The sequence below is a fragment of the Antedon bifida genome, chromosome 5, assembly GCF_963402885.1.
Source record: "Antedon bifida chromosome 5, ecAntBifi1.1, whole genome shotgun sequence".
Lineage (NCBI taxonomy): Eukaryota > Metazoa > Echinodermata > Crinoidea > Comatulida > Antedonidae > Antedon > Antedon bifida.
Window position 1 is genome coordinate 10644418 of NC_136230.1, and position 20952 is coordinate 10665369.

The 20952-nt window shown below is 33.5% G+C and overlaps 1 protein-coding gene across 1 annotated transcript in view; it reads left to right on the top strand.

The window, feature by feature from the left end:
* The first annotated feature begins 606 nt into the window (after nt 1-606).
* Nucleotides 607-20952, top strand: part of LOC144842674 (limbic system-associated membrane protein-like) — a 39587-nt gene continuing 19241 nt past the window's right edge. The window contains exons 1-3 of the mRNA XM_078699195.1: nt 607-626; nt 18751-19122; nt 20556-20816. Coding sequence (XP_078555321.1) covers nt 18891-19122; nt 20556-20816 — 493 coding nt within the window. The 5' untranslated portion in view covers nt 607-626; nt 18751-18890. The remainder of the gene's footprint in view (nt 627-18750; nt 19123-20555; nt 20817-20952) is intronic.

Sequence of the window (20952 nt, forward strand, 5' to 3'; positions counted from 1 at the left end):
CAAGCGAAATAAATATTAATTTATAACAATCCCAATAGACACACAAATATATGTATCCAATTCAGTAATACTAACCCACCGTATCGCAATAACGCGGCAAATGCTTTTCCTACCGACCTTGGAAACTAATTTGCATAATATGCGGAACAAGTGTGTCTTTTATCGCACACACAAATTCCTTAAGAAAACAAGCAAAAATACAGGAATAATTATCCTTTTTGCTCGCAGCGCCAATATTGTATTCACCCTGTTTAATAAAGTGCACCAGATACTCACCTATCTGGGAACTTCTTCCCGCTTGGGGCAAATCCAATTGATATATATATAAATCCTGTAATACTGCTAAAAGCCGTAATATCCTTCTAACCACGGCAAACTCCGTGGCTAACTGCCCCGATTCTTGGTCTGCTCCAACCGTCTGCGCATGACGCCCAGCCGTCCATACGTCACAAGCACTAGAACTAGGCGCCCGCAGACGGTTGGTAGGTTCGGGCCATTCATTCAGCGGCGCCACCCCCTTACGGTCGATACTACAGTAAATTCTATCCCGGGAGTACGAGTAAAACCAGAGTCAGAGATCGTCATCATCATGGATATTAAAAGAAGAATTCTTGATATCGTTTTAGGTAGGAAAAAGGCGCTAATGCAGTTCGTACCCACCCCCAAATTACTCAAAATTGTTTCAATACTTCATCCAACCTGAACCTGAAGTTGGTGAGCGCCGCTTAGTTAGCCTAGCCATAACTACCAGAACTACTCTCTAAGAAAGGCCCCAGTTTAGGCCTAGGCTAGGCCTAGCTAGGCCCTATGAATCCGGGACGATTCGGCCCTGAGACGATTCGGTCCACTTTTATTACTTCAATTTATTATTTTATTTATTTCGTGCGTTCGCCAAACCTTGAATGAAGCGGCCAACGTAACTAATGATAAAAAGAAACTTGACCATACTATGATTATGAAAACTGCTAGTAAAATAATACTATATAGGAAGGAATGTCCAATACGATTTGTTTTGAGTCACATAAACGGGGACGCGCCACTATTGATTACGCAAAATGATAAAAATGGCTGTTTTTCAGGTGTTTTTCTGCTCTAAAAATTCCCATAATTATCCAATAAAGTTATATAACCTACCAAAATGTTTGATTTGATAACACCTATAAGATGCATATACAATAAATTACAAAAACGTCTGTTCTTTCTATGCAAATTAAACTCTTTTAAGATTGACCGTACTATTTTACAACTTTTTTATACTTCTATCTTAAACAGTGTACTTAGTTTTTGCCTAATATGTTATTATAGTAATTCACGTTTTAAAGATAGACTTTTAGTTACTTAATAAAATAGTTAAACAAGGCAGTAGAATAGTAGGTTCTGAACAAATTCAACCTGAAGTTTTATATAAGGAATTAGTAATTAAAAAATTGAAGATTATTTTAAAAGACCACGCTCATCCTCTGCACTATAAATTTAACAAAAGTCAACGTAGTGACAGACTCCTTCAAAGAAAAATTAAAACAAATAGATATGGCAATTCATTCGTCCCTGCTGCAATACGATTATATAATGAATGACATGCGCTAGTTTTATTTATTGTAGTGTATTTTAATCGACTTTTTAGGATTTTATATGTATATTTTGTATGGCTTTTTTTATCGTATTTTATATTTTATGTACTGTATCCATTTTATATTTGTATGTACTGTATTTTTGAAAAGGCCAACAGAGTTTCCCCATGGGGATAATAAAGTTTTAATTGAATTGAATTGAAATTGAAGATGGCACCAATTATAAGTGCAGTAAACGGTTTGAACCATCGGCAGAAGGCAAAATATACACTGTTGTACTCAGCATGAATTTCTGTTTTTGACATATTATTGGAGGCACTTTCTAACTTCAAAGATCTGTAGCGCCCTTAGAATAAAAGTAATCACATTATATTAATTATCAATCGATTCGGAATTCAATTTGCTGTCTATCTATATAAGAATAAATTTGATTGGACAAAAGTTGTAACCGGCACAGCCCTTTTAATTATGTGGTCTAATCAGGAAAAGCCTTACAGGAGCTTTGGAAAAGCCTTTCTTTACCATAGTGCATTCCGTTTCGATTTCCCGCTTCTCTTGTTGGAGGTGTGTGTCAGGTATTTTGTAAAATTGTATTTAAAAACATTATGTATTGCATATATAAGTTATATTAATGAACGTTGACATATTCATAATACTTCTCGTCCATCTATTAACTCAAATCAGTGTACTACATTAATGAATTCATGATTTTAAATTGTCCTTTCTGATGGTAGGCTTCAGTGTACGATATGACATTGTTCAAAGTACTTTACGGACTGATCCATTTATACGTGGGGAAGTGACTCCACGATTTACATGCTGTGCAGCATACCATAAGCAAAGAATTTAAAAATATGGTTACTGAATTTGACGATTTATGTATATATTTAGGCTTAGGTAGCCTACTCCTATCCCCTATAGGCTATGATTTCGTATTATGAATAACGTTGACAACCCTCGCTAAAAGTGGACGATTCCGTAACAGTTGGATGAACACCGCTGCTGCGCGTCAAAGGCGAGCGCGCACTGAAAAAGGTCTGACGCACTATGAATTAATTTTACTGTTGTTCAAAACAAATCGTATTGAATGTTATCGACGCAGTTTACAGGCGCAATGTTATTAGCCAAGTTAAGAAAATAATGGAAGATAACTCACACCCATTGAATGATAAATATGTTGTTAATAAATCAGGTAGAAATCGTCCTTTAATAATACCACTCGATGTAGGAAATCATTTGTCCACAACTCTATTCATGTTTCCAACAACATTCCAAAGATAGTTTGTTTACTTGTTTACTGCTGTATATAGTTTTAATGTATTGTATTGATAATTTTAATGTTTTATATATTGTATGTGTTTTTAAGCATCAAGGAAAACCAATTTCATGTTCGCCTTGTTGTGTTCGCCGTGTTGTGTTCATGACAATAAAGATTTATCTTATCTTATCTTAACTTGTTAACATAGCCTACAGTAGGTACCGTATATTTCGGTGTATAAGTCGCACTTTTGACACGCAAATTTGACCTCAAAATTAAGGGTGCGTCTTATACACCGAACATAAATGCCTCACCACACAGATTGTACATATCGTCACTTCGTTGGCTAGGCCTGAGTAGGCTAGGCCTAGCTACAGTGTACTAACGTAACGGCAACCTGCTTCTGCCTAGTTTTCAAGGCATTTTAGCGTGATGTTATATACTAAATATGATGAAAAGATTTGTTCATTATGGAGCTGTTTTAGGCGCTCCGATAAAATTTCATTTGTAAACGTTCACGATTGGAATAGGCCTAGGGCCTAGGCTAGTATTTATTTATAGTTATATGCACGACCGCCGTACCCCCAGCGCAAGCCCTTTTCTTGGCGGCCACATGGTGTACGGTATTCGACTAGTATGTTCTCCAGTTGATTTAGCATGGACCTAGCGTACACACTTCTCGGATACATAGATACTAATCGGATACGATTGTCCATGAAAACGTGCGCCCTTTCGAAATGATCGAGCAAGGCTAGCCCACACACGTGCGTGTTACACACACGGTCATGCACTCGATGTTGCGGGTGCGAAACTCATGAATAACAAGTTAGAAAGAACTTGTTGAGGCTGGCCGCGGCCGAGCCTAGGTAAGAAAAAACCTAAATAAAGGACGCCGTTGTAGATATAACAAAATATATTATTACAATAATATTGATTACAATTTAAAAAAACATTGTTTTGATGAAATATAAAGTGCGTCTTATACATCGACGGTATAAAATACCGATATTTTACTCTCAGTTAGGGGGTGCGTCTTATACACAGGTGCGACTTATACACCGAAATATACGGTAGTTTGTGTTACTAAAAAAATGATCATTTTTGACAATGTTTGCTTTATTGCATCTATATCCTGGTCCTCCTAAATACCAAGACAGCTACCATGACCTGTCAATTTAAAGTGTTAATTTAACGAAATATGATAGTAATATATATTTCCAACAATAAAACCTTTATCCCTAGTAGTAGTACCATAGAGATATTATAGTTCACTAAAATATCTCTATGGTAGTACTAACGGGTCAGTCTAATTACCGAAAACAACCAAAAACAACCGAAAATAACCGAAAACAACCACAAACAACCGTAAACTTTCTATACTATGGATTAACGTATTCACAATTATTGTGAGGAGTAAATGCGTTGGTTTCTGGATCAAAAATCGAAAGATTAAAATTAAAATATTTTTATAGATTCTGTAAGTAAATGCGATGTTATCATTGATTGATTGTACGATTTTGAGTTGTATTTTGTGCACACACTACCATTTCGTAGGGTCTTCCTTGGCTTTTGCGCACACTGTCTTCTCTCTGTCATGGACTTAGCTCTAGAAACACCCATCAGTAGAGGGCGACATTAAAAATTCATATACAAATTTATTTTTGGTATTTAGATTATTATTATTTTGTTTTCGGTTTGTTTTCAGATGTTTATGGTTGTTTCCGGTTATTTTTGGTTGTTTTCAGTAATTAGACTGACCGGTACTAACTAGGCCTAGGCTACCCCATATATTCTCTCTGATTCTGAAAATAAAGTTTGGGGAAAAAAGCTTATTTTATGCGCCGTGGCTAAAGATTGGCTTCTTTTTCTTCCTCTTTTCAGCTTGTGGTTGTCTATAGGGTTCCTCCAAATGCCAAAAACAAATTAACCTCATCTATGTTCATTAATGAATTTTCTTCTTTACTAGAATCATTAAGTGTGAACTCCTCCAAGTTAGTCATTTTAGGCGATTTTAACTTTCATGTTGATAATTCTAACAACAGGGATGCTGTATTGTTCCTCAACACTCTTGAGACATTCGATTTATATCAGCACATCCATGACCCAACTCACATCGCCAACCATACTTTAGATTTACTTATCTCCCGCAAAGAATCTGACCTGCTTAGCAAAATATCCATCCAACATGGTATGCCTTCGGACCATCATGCCATTAAGTGTCAGGTTGACATCAATCGTCCTGGGCCCAGCATAACACAAGTAGTTTCACGAAATGTCAAAAACATAGACATCGTCAAATTCCAGTCTGATGTTCTTGATTCTCTCTCACAATGTTCCCTGGCCTCTGACATTGATTCTATGGTGAAGGGGTATAATGTGTCGTTACAGAAAATATTAGATTCTCATTCTCCACCTATGCTTCGCACTCTTGTGCTTCGCCCTCATGCACCCTGGTATACAGGTGAACATCATTCAATGAAGCAGGAGCGTCGACGTCTGGAGCGCAAGTGGCTGAAATCTGGTCTCATGGTAGACAAACAACTGTACCATAATCAGTGCACTAACTACAATGAACATCTTTATAAGGCCAAGACGGAGTATCACAAAGATGAGGTATTAGGATGTGATCAACGCAAGTTATTCCGTCTTGTTGACAAGTTAACATCTACTGCCATCTCTAGTCCTCTTCCAGCTCATGATGATGCTAAAACTCTTGCAAATCTATTCTCTGACTTTTTTAAGAATAAGATTGAGAGATAGTGCAGAACTTTTTCATCAACCTCCCCTCATTATGTTGAATCTCAATCATGTAAAAGTAATTTCAATACCTTTGACCCTGTCTCTGCTGATGATTTACTTAATGTCATTAGGTCAGCCTCCATTACCTCTTGCTCCCTGGATCCGCTTCCTCTTAAATTATTTAAGACTTGTCTTCCTACCCTTCTTCCCTTCTTTACCAAAGTTGTCAACACCTCACTGAGCTCAGGTATCTTTCCATCTTCACTCAAACATGCCTGCATAACACCATTGTTAAAGAAGCCATCTTTGGATGTTGAGGAATTTGCAAGTTATAGACCCATTTCCAATCTTCCATTTCTTGGAAAAATTATTGAGAGGGTTGTGTCCAGTTAGCTGCAATCATATCTGAATAGAAATGGGTTATTTGCCACTAGACAATCCGCCTATCGTCCAAACCATAGTGTAGAATCTGCACTTCTTCTTGTGCATAATGATATTAGCATTGCACTTGACAACCATAATGAGGTTCTTATGGTCCTTTTAGACTTCAGTGCTGCTTTTGACACCATCAACCATAAGCAGTTATTACATCGTCTATCATCACGTTACGGTATCTCTGGAATTGGTCATAATTGGTTTGCATCATATCTAAATGATAGGTCCCAGTCCATTGTCATCAAGGATGTTTTGTCGAACCCGACTCTGCTTACAGTTGGTGTTCCACAAGGGTCTGTGGTTGGTCCTCTTCTGTTTATTTTATTTACCGCCCCACTACTTGACCTTATTGAATTTCACAATGTGAAGTGTATGGCGTACGCTGATGACACTCAGCTTTATGTCACTTTCAACCCTAATCAGCGTAATTCTGCTGTCAGTAAACTTGAATCCTGTATTGCCGAAGTCAGAGCATGGTGTCAATCTAACAACCTGGTTATGAATGATGCTAAAACAGAACTTATTCATTTTTCTTCTCGTTTTAAGCCTGCGTGTTGGACTGCCTCTGTTAAGATTGGTAATTCTTTCATTCAACCTTCGTCATCCTGTAGAAACCTTGGAGTTGTCATGGATTCAACGCTTTGTATGTCCAATCAGGTACATAACATCTGCAAAGCTGGGCTTCACGCTATTCGTAAAATTGGAAGCATTCGGAAGTACCTGGATTCAAGATCAACTGAGATTCTTGTTCACGCTTTTGTTACATCAAGGCTAGACTGTTGTAACTCATTACTTTATGGCTTACCAGCAAAGGATATCTCTAAAATTCAGCGAGTCCAGAACACAACTGCCCGATTGGTCGTTCAAAGCCCCATAAGGCAACATATCACACCTGTGCTGAGACAGCTTCACTGGCTTCCGGTAACACAAAGAATTACTTTCAAGATCCTGCTCTTTGTTTTCAAAGCTCTTCATAATTCTTCATCTAAGTTCATTTCTGAACTTATTCAACCTTATGTTCCTAAGCGGTCTCTGAGATCTAGATCTGAGTCTCTTCTTGCCCATATATTTCATCCCTCCACTAAGTTTTATGGAAATCGTTCATTTTCTTCGGCATCCGTTTCTCTATGGAATGCGTTGCCTATTGAAATCCGTCAGGCTACTTCCACCAGTGTCTTCAAATCTCTCCTCAAAACCCACCTTTTTAATTTGTAATTTTTTCAAAATTTTCTGTCTTTGTAAAGCGAATTGAGGCTTTCAGCATAATGCGCTATATCAAGTACCAGTTATTATTATTATATTAAAGATACGGTACCGTATCCATACTTCTAAAAACTAAAGATACGGTAATTATAGAGGGCGCTTCCGTTTGCTAAAGATACGGTAAAATTGCATTCCTAAAACTCATACCTAAATATAAAATGCGATCCTAAATATAAAACTCATTCCTAAATATTAAAAACCTAACCTCTAAATAATCTCTCTTAAATTAAAAACTAAAAAAAAAAAGACGTCAAGTAGAGTATCGAACCTCCAACCCCTTAAGCCAGAGCTTCTTCACAAGCCCACTAAGCTACACAGCTGGCTTGCTGAAGACTATTGCAATAACCTATTTGATTAACATCTTACATAGCCCCTCTATAATTACCGTACCTTTAGCTTTTAAAAGTATGGATACGGTACCGTATCTTTAGCCATAACGTAGATCATGCTTATAAAATGCATATCAAAGCCGATAAATTTAAGTGTGCCGAATCGCCCCAGGGCTGAATCGTCCCAGGGCTGAATCGTCCCAGGGCTGAATCGTCCCAGGGCTGAATTGTCCCAGGGCTGAATCGTCCCAGGGCTGAATCGTCCCAGGGCTGAATCGTCCCAGGGCTGAATCGTCCCAGGGCTGTGGAGTGGAGTTGTGGTTGGTGGTTATGATGCTTGGCTACCACTCCAAGGGTCCTGGGTTCAAGTCCCGTCACATGTCAGGATTTTTTCTAAGGACCAAATTACTCCACTCCCAAAGACTTGTAATAAGACTTTGTTTATGTAGAGCATCTTGTGTATATGTTTGTCTTGTGAACCTCTGAGGGTCCCTAATGATCAGCAATAGCTGGATGAATCACCCTCATTAAATATGGTAAAAAAAAAAAAAAAAAAAATCGTCCCAGGGCTGAATTGTCCCAGGGCTGAATCGTCCCAGGGCTGAATCGTCCCAGGGCTGAATCGTCCCAGGGCTGAATCGTCCTGGGCCAAATCGTCTCAGGGCTTGATAATATCGGTCGCTTTTGAAATCGGTCACGTTTTATTGCGGTCACGCTATTTTGTAAGGAGTGGGATGCATGCGAGCGTGATATGCATTTTCTTCTTTTACCTAAATGTAATTGATATTTTTTATTTAGTTAATAAATATTTGGTTATCCGCAACAAAGTTCTCAATATATCGTCATTCACATGAAATTGTGCAGCTACCATTTTCATGACATTTACAATTGCGAATGTGACTTACGAGCGATTTTATGAATTTCGCGTTTTCAACATACAGTAGTTCGAAAACGAAATAACATTTAAAATTGAAACTTAGCAAAAGTGTAATTTACAGTATATCATGTTGAAAAAATGGCATGTTTCACAGAAAGTTAAGTTAAAAATTGAAAGTCCGAAAAATCAATTTCTAATCAACTTTCTATGCGTTTCTTGTCATTTTAAGCATGTAATAATGTCCACGCGCTCAAATTGTTTGCACGCATGGTGCGCACGTAGCGTTAAAAACATATTTTTTCCATGTAATTTATGTTTTTCCAGCCTTTTCTAGTAATTCTACCAACTTTTAAAACAAATTCAACTTAAAATCATGTCATACAAGCACATTGAATTGGACACTATTCACATTTTTTTGATGATGCCTTTTCTAAACAGTCATAGTTTCTAAACTAAACGGTGAAAGTTATTTTTATTACGTATTCTGGAAGTTGATGAGTTTTAGATATCGGATCATGCATCAATATGGCTAACTGGGCATTGTGACGTCATCGTATGGCCACCCGACTATAAAATATAGGATTTTTGTCTCTTTCGTCATAGCATCACATTTAATATAGCGTATCTCGACTTAACCGTTTTCCATTTTCCCCCCGATTTTGATATTGTATAGGTCAATCAATTATCTTTCGCATCATTTAACATTTTTTAAAAGGATGTTCGCACAAAAGGTGGGTTCGCCCGAACCCCAAAGAACCCCCCTGACTACAGGCCTGATTGAACTAACAAAACTGCAGTAACTAAATAATTACAGCATTTATATTGAAAGACACTGTCATTGTGACTTAAAACATAGGGCGCGTTTATACAACACGCTATTACATGCATATTCAACATGCCTACGAGAAGTGTGTTGTAAACATCAAAGAGATTCCGTGTAATGAGATTTTAGTTGCCAAAAAGGCTACTTGGCTGATTCCTAAAATTTTGTGGATTCCCGGTTGCTGTTGGCGTGTTGAAAGTGTCCTCAGGGTAATGTTTTGACCTCTTGTTAAATAAAAGTATGTGCTGTGAAAATGTTGACCAAACCTAGTAGACAATTGTGCTTTTTTTGCATATTTTAACCGATTTAGCACTTAACATTAACGCTAATCAAATGTTGGCATAATTTGGCAAAATGTAGCATACTTTTATCCTAATTCTAAAACATTTTTTTTTCTAATTTCAAAAGCAGATTTTAAAAATCAATAACTGAATAAACTAAATTTTAAACGAAATCATCCTTTATTAAAATCCTTAATAAACTCATATTAATTCATAATGCATGCAAGTATATATACAACTTATGCTTATGAACTACGGTATAACACGGTATTACGATTAAATGTAAAACTGCAAGGTTTTTGTGGGATTGACCTCGGCCCGTGCAACACGCTAAAAATTAAAGACGTTTCCAAATTTAGGGTGTTGTATAGACACAGCCATAGCTTGAGACAGAATTACACATTAAAAGGATAAACCATGATTGCATATTGCGTGAATGTCGCCTATAACCTTAAGCACAGATATGATATTGAGCTATCCTCTCTATACAGTCTAGTGTCCAATATTACATAACACACCCGCTGGAAAAAAGTTCGACGTCGAACTTGCAGTTAGTTACAGACAGTAATTCAATAGTATTTAGACAATGTGTAGATACTATTAAAGCCACAGTATTTTAAGGATTTTTAAACAATAGAAGTATGCAACAAATAATTGGATTTACCATAAATAAACAGTTTGACACACGCTATCTTAATTAAGGCAGTTTATTCAAAAGCAATGTTTTCTTTGAAGAATGACAAATCGCCGTCACATTGGTGACTTCCCTATACCCGCCTGATAAGGAGATCCGCCCACACTATGTGCCGCGTGTTGACCGACTATTAGTGTCCGATGTTTACAATTACAATCTTTGCGCAAAAAAAAAACTTGGACCAGTCGACAAGCCTGTACAGAGCTGACGTCTTTTTTTCGTATACAATACACGTAGGCCTAGCTTGCCGAGTGCCTAGTCTAGCCTACACTAGTATTAATAATATATTGATAATAATAATGTATATTAATAAAAAATAAAAATTATATCAAATACTTCATCACAGGACACGTACAGAATTCCATTACCCTACCCAACACGTTCTATTAGCGCGTTCACATTAGCCTGTCTATTTGTATGTTTTCCTCGATTTTCAACTTAACCACCGGCAATTACAGTATTGTGAAAAAATAAATATACCTGATAATGTAAACATAGGCTTACGGTCCTTTTTAAATTTATTCATAAACACGCACCCATATCATAATAACCCATCCTATGTTTATAGTTTCGTAAAATAGTATAGTCCATTTTGAGTGTGTTCACTTAATTAAATTAGATAGGCCTAACATGTTCCTAGCGCATAAACCGCCAAGCAATGGAAGAGCCATTGTATAGCAGCACATGGTTTAACAGCAACACATAGACTTCTCCCTTGTTTTGTTTTTTTTTATCTTATGTGGGTTCATCCCACTTTTATTTCCATATATAATGTTCTCTTTACATATATTTTTCATTTTCATTTCAATACACTATACATATTATTATATTTCATTTGTTTACATAATTATTATCACATTCATTTTTGTTTTTATCTTTTCTCTTCATAGTTTCCTCTTTTTATACATATTATCTATAATACATTTTCTTTAACAAAGCTTTTCTTTTCTTACATAGCATATTTAATTCATACAATTATAATATATTCTATGTATTAATAAATCCATCTAATTTAATATCTGTGTTTTCTTTGGCTTTATCTATGCAAACATATTTTTCATTTAACAATACATATTCTTTCTTATAAATTACTAACCTTGTAAACATAATATTTTTCACATCCTTCAACATTGATTTTTTTTGTTTAATAATATTAACAATTATTAACAAACTATATGTCCACAGATTACCCTTTATAACCCATCACATTTTTATCTACCTTGTCTTCTTTTTTTTTTCTTATGTGTGTTCATTCCACTTTTTTTTTTTACTTTTTTTTCTTTTAATATATTTCCATATATTCTTATGTTTACACATACATTATCATTTAACCAAATTTATGTTTAATAATCTATTTATAAACTTAGACATATTTTTTTTCCCACAATTTTGTCATTTTAAATTTCACATGCATTAAGAATGTGCATATTAACATATATATACTGTACATACATAAAAGCTTTGATCACAATACACATTTCACAACTTATACATAAACCTTCTCATCCTTCATCATTGTTTTTTTATCATCAATCCATAAAACGCTTCTTACATTTTGTCTTTTTTTTTCTTTTCAAATCATCCAGTTTTAAGACATATTTACAAAACATACAATATATAAGCAAAAAAAAAAAAAAAAAAAAAAAAAAAACAAACAAAAAAACATAATAGATAGACCTCTCCCTTGTTAGTGGCGACCTGTTAAAGACATTTTTGACATTCTTTTTCTCTTGGAAATAGCCTACTTAGCACCCACTACTGCAACGCCATACTTCGTCACTAATTTCTGTTTTTTTTTATTTTGATTTCGTTTGGCTCAATCTCACTCAGACAACATTTTCATTGTTAGCAACAAACAGTAACGTATGTATGAAAACTAATTTGAAATACATTTTGGTAATTAAACATTATTAATCAAGTCATAAATATACATTCAAGCATGATTTAAAATTTAATTTTAAAATGTATTTTATTTATGTAAATTATAAAACAATATAGGCCCAATACAGTACACTAACAGCAAAATTAATCACATAAACATTTTGCAAACTTCACGCATCATTAAGCTCTTTCCATTCATAAATCCAAATTGTATTTTAGGATTCCAATCAAAGTGTTAAATGATAACATTGTTAAAAGTGGATTGCCTGCAGATTACTGAAGCCAGCTCGGGATCGTTATATATTATACAGATATTTATTTATTTAATCTTTCTTTATTCTGAAATACACTTTCAATACAATGTACTGATTTCCAAAGTGGTTCAGTTCTTAACTACATAAATGTAAACAAAATACAGTATATAAATGGACAAAAGAAAATATAAAATTAAACCTAAAGTTATCAAAATCAAATTAACACAATTAAAGTAAGCACATTTAAAGATAAAAACATATATAATTTAGATTTTTAAACAAGATAAAAGAAGTTTTAATCATTGAGCATTAATTAGATTTAGTTTTGAATTAAAATTAAAGTTTTGAAATTTGTGATTTGAAAGTTGATACTGTCATATCATAAAGATCATTTTTTATTTTGTTAGGTAAAAAGTTCCATAATTTTGTAGATCTGTAATTAAAAGTTTATTTACCTTGAGTATTATTCCATTTGGGTATTATCAAAGTGTTGTTACTTTGACTTCGTGTACCTTTATTGTGACTCTCTTCAGTAAATATAAATTGAGTTGATAAATAGGGTGGTGCATGTCCATTTAGGCACTTGAAAAGTAATATTAGAATATGTTCATTCCATTTGTCCTTTAGTGTACTCCAACCAAGTGAGTTTAGGATATCACTAACATGAGTTTTGATATCTACTGATAATAATATTCTACCTAATCTATTTAATAAAATTTGAAGAGAATCTGAAAAGTTTACTTTACAATTTGACCAGACACAACTACAATAATCAAATAAAGGAATAACTAGTGCATTGGCTAACATTTTCAGAGTGTTTGATGGAATAAAATATTTTATACGACGTATAACACCAATGCGTTTGGCAACTTTTGATGAAAGGCTATCAATATGATCCGCCCATGTTAGTTGAGTGTCAAAAGTTACACCTAAATATCATTTAAAAGAATTTACTCTCTCAATAATATGGTTATTAAAAGAAATAGAGATATTTTTAAACTTACTATACATGTGAGTAGTACTAAAAACCATAAGCTTTGTCTTTTTAATATTTAATGTTAGTTGGTTATCATTAAGCCATTGAGTAACTTGATTAAAATGTACATCTATTTCATTTTGGGGGTCAGATGAACTACATAAAAGTGTGCTATCATCCGCATACATGACACATTTACATGATAAAGAATTAGGAAGTGAGTTAACATATAAAATAAAAAGCAATGGTCCTAATATTGAACCTTGAGGAACTCCGATATTTACATTCATTCAGTGATTCAGATTTACATGAATTAATACTAACAATTTGAGATCTTTGATTTAAACCATTTAAGCTCGGTACTATTTATTCCGAAACCCCTTAATTTATTTATTAAGATTTGATGATTTACCGTATCAAAGGCCTTTTTTAGGTCCAGGAATATAGCAGCTGTTGAAATACCTTTATCAAAATTATTTAAAATATAGTCTGTAACATCTAAGAGAGTGGTTTGGGTAGAGTGATTTTTTCTGAAACCTGATAAGGTCATGAGATCTTAAATAATGATATAATTGGTCATGAACAGCACGTTCTATTATTTTTGAGACCAAAGGTAAAACAGAAATTGGGCGATAATTACTTGAATCTGATTTATCTCCTTCTTTATATATGGGCGTCACTTTTGCTTGTTTCCATTCATATGGAAAAATTGATGTAAACAATGATAGATTACATATGTAGCAAAGTGAATCACATATTATTGGTGCTGCTATAGTAATTTTAAAAGTTTACAATTTATATCATCAATTTCGGTGGCTTTATTACTGGAAAATTTGCATATTTCATCAAAAATATAGTCAGATGTAAGATAATCAAATTTAAATTTATCTACAAGAGTGTAATATAGTTGTCTTATTTATATTAGTATTTAAAAATTTACTTGCTAAAGGATTTCCTATTGACGTAAAATGAATATTTCATTCATTTGCTGTGTCCTTATCCGTAGTTGTATAATTTTCATTTTTATAAACTCTATTTACAGTTGATTTTGGTTTTGGAATTAGTTTATTTATGGTGTTCCATAGTTTTTTTGGGTTTTAGTATTTTCTTTGATGGTGTTAGTACAATATTTCTTTTTTAGGTTCCTGTTGAAATTGTTCACTTTGTTTCTTATTTGTTTAGCTGTGTCCCAATCTTTAGGATCATTAGTGTTATGAGCCTTTTTATAATAATAATAATCCCTATATCTTTAGTTAATGTTATGTAATCTTTTGTTATCCATTCAGGAAGTGAGCCTTTGACGCTCTTTGTTTTAAGAGGGGCATGGCGATTACATAGGCTACTGAATAAGCTTTTCCATAGTAACCAATAAATCAATAAATTTATGTTCATCAAATTTTTTAAAAGAACGAGATTTAATAAATTTAGGAGGAATATTAACTTTTTTGGTTTTTCTTATTAAATAGGTTAAAGAGTGATAACTTAAACCAAGACTTGACACCCCTGCTGTTGAAATATCCAAATTTGTAACAAATATTAAATCAATTATAGTTTTACTTGTATTAGTTATCCTAGTAAAATCATGTACTGTATTAGTTGGTTTAGATTACTATTTTTGGCCAATTTATTAATTTTACCTGCATTTTTCTTGTTACTTATATCTAAATTAAAATCACCTAAGATCACAACATCGTTATATGTAGAGGTGCATTGTTGAAACATAGTGTCAAGTTCATTTAAATATTCAGCCTTTGCACTTAGTGGTCTATAAATATTTCCTAAAAGTAATGGTAAGTTAAATTCAACCCAGAGAGCTTCAATAGTTTCAACTCCAAAATGGTAGATCTCTTTAAAGCGGATACCATTTTTTATATAGCATAATACTCCACCACCTGACTGTGAAAGTTGTCTATCCAGTCTACATATTTCATATCCATTTATCCATATCTCATTATTATCAATACTGCTATTTAGCCAAGTTTCAGTTATACAAAATATATCATAATTATGTTCATTAAGGAGTGTTTTAACACTGTCCAACTTATTTCTAAGTGACTGGATATTTAAATGAGCAATTTTAAAACCTTTTTTATAAATAATATTGGAATAATCAGAACTTGAGTAACTTAAGGGATTATTATTAAAAAGGAAGTTCTGATATGGCAATTTTTCTAAAGCAATCATTACACCACCAACTATCTGGATAAGTAAATAGATTATTGTCTATATAAGATAAATTAAAGTTTAAAAAACAATTATTACAAGTTAGCCTAATATTTAAAGAATGTATACTTTTACATAGGTTATTAACATTATTAGTAATAATACATAAATCATTATTTTCTGGTAAGATATCGTAATCATTCAGTATTGTCCCGGCTTGATCTTCATTGAGTTTAATATTTTCGGTAGTTAAAATTTCTTGAGAGTTTTCATTGTCTATATAGTTTTTAGTTGAAGATAACAAGTTAGGACTAAAAGTTTCATTAATTTTGGCATTGACTTCCTTGCCTTCTGCTCACCTAGTATCATGTTGATTGGGACAGTACTTTGCTTTATGGCCTTCCTGTTGACAAATCCAACATAATACAGGTGTACCATGTCGACAAACCCGTTGTACATGTCCTGTTTCACCACAAAAATGACAGGAACTAGATGGTGTCCCCAATCTCCAGGATCTCTTCTTTGGCAAAATCTGTATGGTTGAGTTAATGCTCCTAAGTAAAGCAGATGTTCCATATAAGATTTGACATCCCAGAGGGAATGATATTATGTTCGAGGGAATATATATTTCCCGAAGCGCTAGCTAATATATATTTCTCGAGAACATAATATCATTCCCTCGGGGATGTAAAATCTTATATTTTACCGATATAAAAGGCGATATCTGTTATATTACATAGGGCCTGTTTCTGCTGAGCAGAAATAATCGATTATTAACCGTTTATTTTTTTAATCGATTATTTTTGGGCAGCAGAAACGGCGCAAAATAAAATAACCGATTAAAAATAACCGATTAAAAACACTCAATCCATTGCATGTTTTAATCGATTATTTCTTGTTTTAACCGATTATTGCGGAGCAGTTTTGAGCTGCAACACAAATAGCGATTATTGACCCCACTTTGACCTCTAGAGTATGGCAAACTCATTCACGTCGTCGTCACAAAGCATGCTGTTTATTTGCGCGATATCGACGACGATCAGCAAAACAACGATCGCGATGTAGACCGAATAACAATCAAATGTTAAACATTTGATTTTTATTATTTTGTGAGGGAGAATTATACCGAGAGACTCCAGGATTCTGTGTTACAAGTACACCGTTACATCCCACCAGTCCAGGCTAACGATGTTTTACATGTCCTTTTTTAGGCCTGTTGTCTGTTTCGGTAGAAATATATAGCCTATATATAGTATTAGTAGGCCTAGCAGGCCGAAGGGAGAACCAACGAACGGCGAAACGAACTTTTCTCGCCGACGTGTCTTTATTAATATAACATCATTATTCTGTTGTATGTGGTACGGTAGTAGGCCTAGATGTTTATTTTACAAATAATATAGCTTTACGTAAGAGTAATTTTTAATCCTACATGTGAGAGTTTTAGGCAGCGATAGGATGTAAACAAACCAACTCTCATCGGCCTTTCATAACTTGAATGCGCTGTAGGGGAATGATGACGTGATTTTAAAAACCGATTACCTGAATAACCGATTAAAGTCGTAGCAATTTTCAATTGCAACGCAATTATTTTTGTGGTTTGCGGTGACTGGAAAAAATCGATTATTTTGATTTTTTCAGCAGAAACAGACCCATAGCCAACAACAAGTAGAATATCTGCTGGGTCGGGTAGCTAGGCTAGGCCTCCTTTTTTTCTTGTATGTACACTGGCCTAAACAAGCCCTGCCTAGACACCTTACCTTGCGAAGAATAATATACAGATAATTACTAATTAATGATTCCTTGGAAATAAAATATTCACTAGCCTAGGCCGTTTAAATAATAATTTCCACCAATAAGCCTACATTAATAATAATAATATTATTATCATGTAGGCCGAATAAATAATAATTCGTCTTCTTCGAGCCGAATCATCGGACTTTCAGTGCGTCGCGCGCGTACCGAGTTACTACTGTGAGTATTAACCAATCACAAACGGTCTTTCATCACATCTAGGGAGGACTAATAACAAATGAGGGCACTATGTTTGCATAGTTTAAATAGTTTAGTTGATTAATTTCTTCAAGCAAGTTCCGTGGCGCAGCGCATGAAGCGTTGTCTTGTGATAGAGTGACAATTTCATCGCGAGTTCAAGACACAGTAGATGACTTTTGTTTATTTATCGGCAAACGTGAGTGTTGCCTCACGAAAATTACACAGTCAATATCATCGTACTCGAGAATTTATATGTTTAATGACAGGGACACGATAATTACGCGAAAATTACTCAGTCAATATCATCGTTCTCGAGGATATATACGATTTACGATCCTCGCAGCGGTAGTCATGTGACGCAGTTTCAACCAATCACGTTCACATATTTACATAGGCTATGTAATATTATAATATATTAATTCTACCCAATTGCTACAGTATTGCAAGTGATCAAATATAAGCCTACAGATTATTGTATAGTTTATTATTTTCAGTTTACTAAAACATCAAGACTCTATTAAAACAGTTTATTAATTTCAATCAATTCTTTATTTCAAATATTTAAAAACTAAATTATTAACAAACAGTAATTTATTTACGCTGTTTGATTTTGTTTTCTTCTATACTGAATTTCTCTAAATTTGGTCCCAATAATACCGAAATCTACCGCATATTAAACCTCCTTTATATTATAATACTATGTACTACTATACAAACGTTTATGTTAAAGAGACCAAACTATAATAGTCAAACTGACTGCATTAATGATAATCACTTATACGAAACAATTAAAGGTCTGATACATTATTATTACATCATCTCCTAAAAATAGAATTATAAAATACTTAAAAATTGCTCATATCTCATGCTCATGACTACAGTAAAATCATAGTATTAAACAATACAATAACAAATATATATATTTTGAACAATAAACATGATGAGTGAAGTCGGAGGATTAATTCATCGATAGTAACATGTTTCATACCCCAAATGTAACATGAAAATAAATATGAGGGCGCAACATTGATTAAAATAGACCCTCACATCTGTATTAGCCAGGCTAGGTCTTACTGTAGGTTAGTGAAGTTCAAAGGATGAAAAACCTAATTTATATACCTTAAAAGAGGCATAAGAAGATGTTTCTTTTTTTATGAATCTAGGTGTTGTTTCCTGTAATGATTAAAATGATTTCCAATTATTCTTTTTTACAGGTTTGTCTATCGTGCTTGTTATAGCATCACTGTTCAGTATTATATATGCAGTACAGGTAGTTCTGATTGTTCTACCAAACAACAATATTGAAGAACATCAAACAGTTAAACTGAATTGTTCTTTTGAAAGAACGAAGAAAATGTCAGTTAAAGAACCACAAATCTTGTGGTTCCTTAATAATGACAATATTGCAAAACAAGAAGGTACATACAGCTATGTGTTTGATCCTGATAGAATGAGCATTGATGTAGATGGAGTTCTAACAATACATCAAATAAACCGATCAGATGCCGGAACTTACAAATGTAGTGTTAGGATAACAGATGATGATCCATTTTCACATTTTTTTGTAGCCAATATTTCAGTCTTATGTAAGTAATATTGAAGTAAATATTTTATTGTATTTTTCTGTTTAAATATAGTACTGTTCGCGTAACAATACATATGCTCAAATATGGTTCTCGAATAAATAAATAAATAACTGGAAAAGTTTCAATTATTTTCAAAATACTTGATAGAATTCTATAAAAATTCTATTGAGTGTTTAAAATTCATAATTTAATAGAACCATGTTTTATATAGATATAAAGAAATTCTAAAGAAATAAATCTATATAGAGATTGTATATTTTTATTTTATAGAAAGTTCTAATCTATAGAAATTTTTAAGATTCTTATAGATATTTGTAGAAAATGTTTTCATAGATATATATTTTAGTTCTAAATGCATGATATTTCAATATTTTACTCACTTATATAACAGTAAGTTTCAATATTAACCACCATTTAGGCTGTTTTTTAGTTCCATTCCAAAATTGTTTATATCTATACCAAGCTACCTTCTTTGTTTTCTACTCTTATTCAGTCTCCACCCACCATTCACCACCATGTCTCCTTTTGTTGTATTTCTTTATTCCTGTCCACCCAGGCAGCACTTGCCAGTTCTTATGCTATGACGTTATCCAAATTCCTTCACTTGCACTGATGAAGGGCTAGTTTTGCCCGAAAGCTCTGCTTATTCGGGAAGCCATTGAGTTGTAGATATGAATTCATGTACACATTTGACGTACAAAATGTTGTGACGTCATCAAATGGCCACTTGAATCTTTTTGTGTAGGTTATCACATTCAATAGAGCGCATCTCCATTATTTGAGCCCGATTTTCGCTCAAATTTCAGTATGTGCTTGCTAAATTAATTATCTTTATCATGAGTTGCCACCATTTTCATTATGATGACGTCATCATGCGTAAAAACTTGAATAACGTGGGTCAAGTAATTTTATCTTCAGTGTATATTTGAATATCTCACAGCACCTTGATGATTTTAATTCATTATGACAGCTGATGAAATTTAGATATGAAATTCACATAAAAATTAAGCCTATCAGATGTTGTGACATTATGATATGGCCAGTTGAATTTAAAAAGTAGTTTATTCATCTCTTTCCTCACATTTATAGCAATTTTAAAGAGCGCGAATTGCGCATCTACATGCCAAATTTTCTTCCAAACCTTATATTTTTTTGCTCAATTCATTATCTTTCGAAATTGTCATATTCAAGTTTATTACTCGTCATCAGAACATGATGTGGGTCAGCACTATATGCATGTTTAAAAAAATTTAATTTCATTAAAATTATAAATAATCACCTATAATTCGTCAAAGTGACGAATTAAATTCTAGTTCCCAATTTGCATTGTTTTTTAATTTTGTTACAGTATTTTAAATTCTTTTAAATTTAAATAATTAATTAAATTAATAAATAAATTATAATTTTATATTTATATTTGCTTAAATGTTTAGATCTGGATCCACCAACAACAAATAACTTTCAAACCAAATTTGTGTATGGTGATGCTCTGGAGATTGTCTGCACCAGTGGTGAGGCTTACCCAGAACCATTTCTTGTAATTTACAAGAATGATAACAAAGTAGCTTCCACAAAAGGGATTCAATTAAAGTACTCAACCAATGTAACTTTCAATGAAGCTGGTAAATACTATTGTGGAGCAAGTAATGAAGTAGGAAACAAACACAGTCCAGAAACACAGCTGAGTGTTAACTGTGAGTTACTTAGGTATAATCAAACCACATTTCAGTAGTTTCATGTGATTGCAAAGAACCTGTTGTACAGAGTAACTTCAAACTTGGATTGTAGAAGTTGACAATTTTTTCATTAACTTCATTTGTAAATGAATGA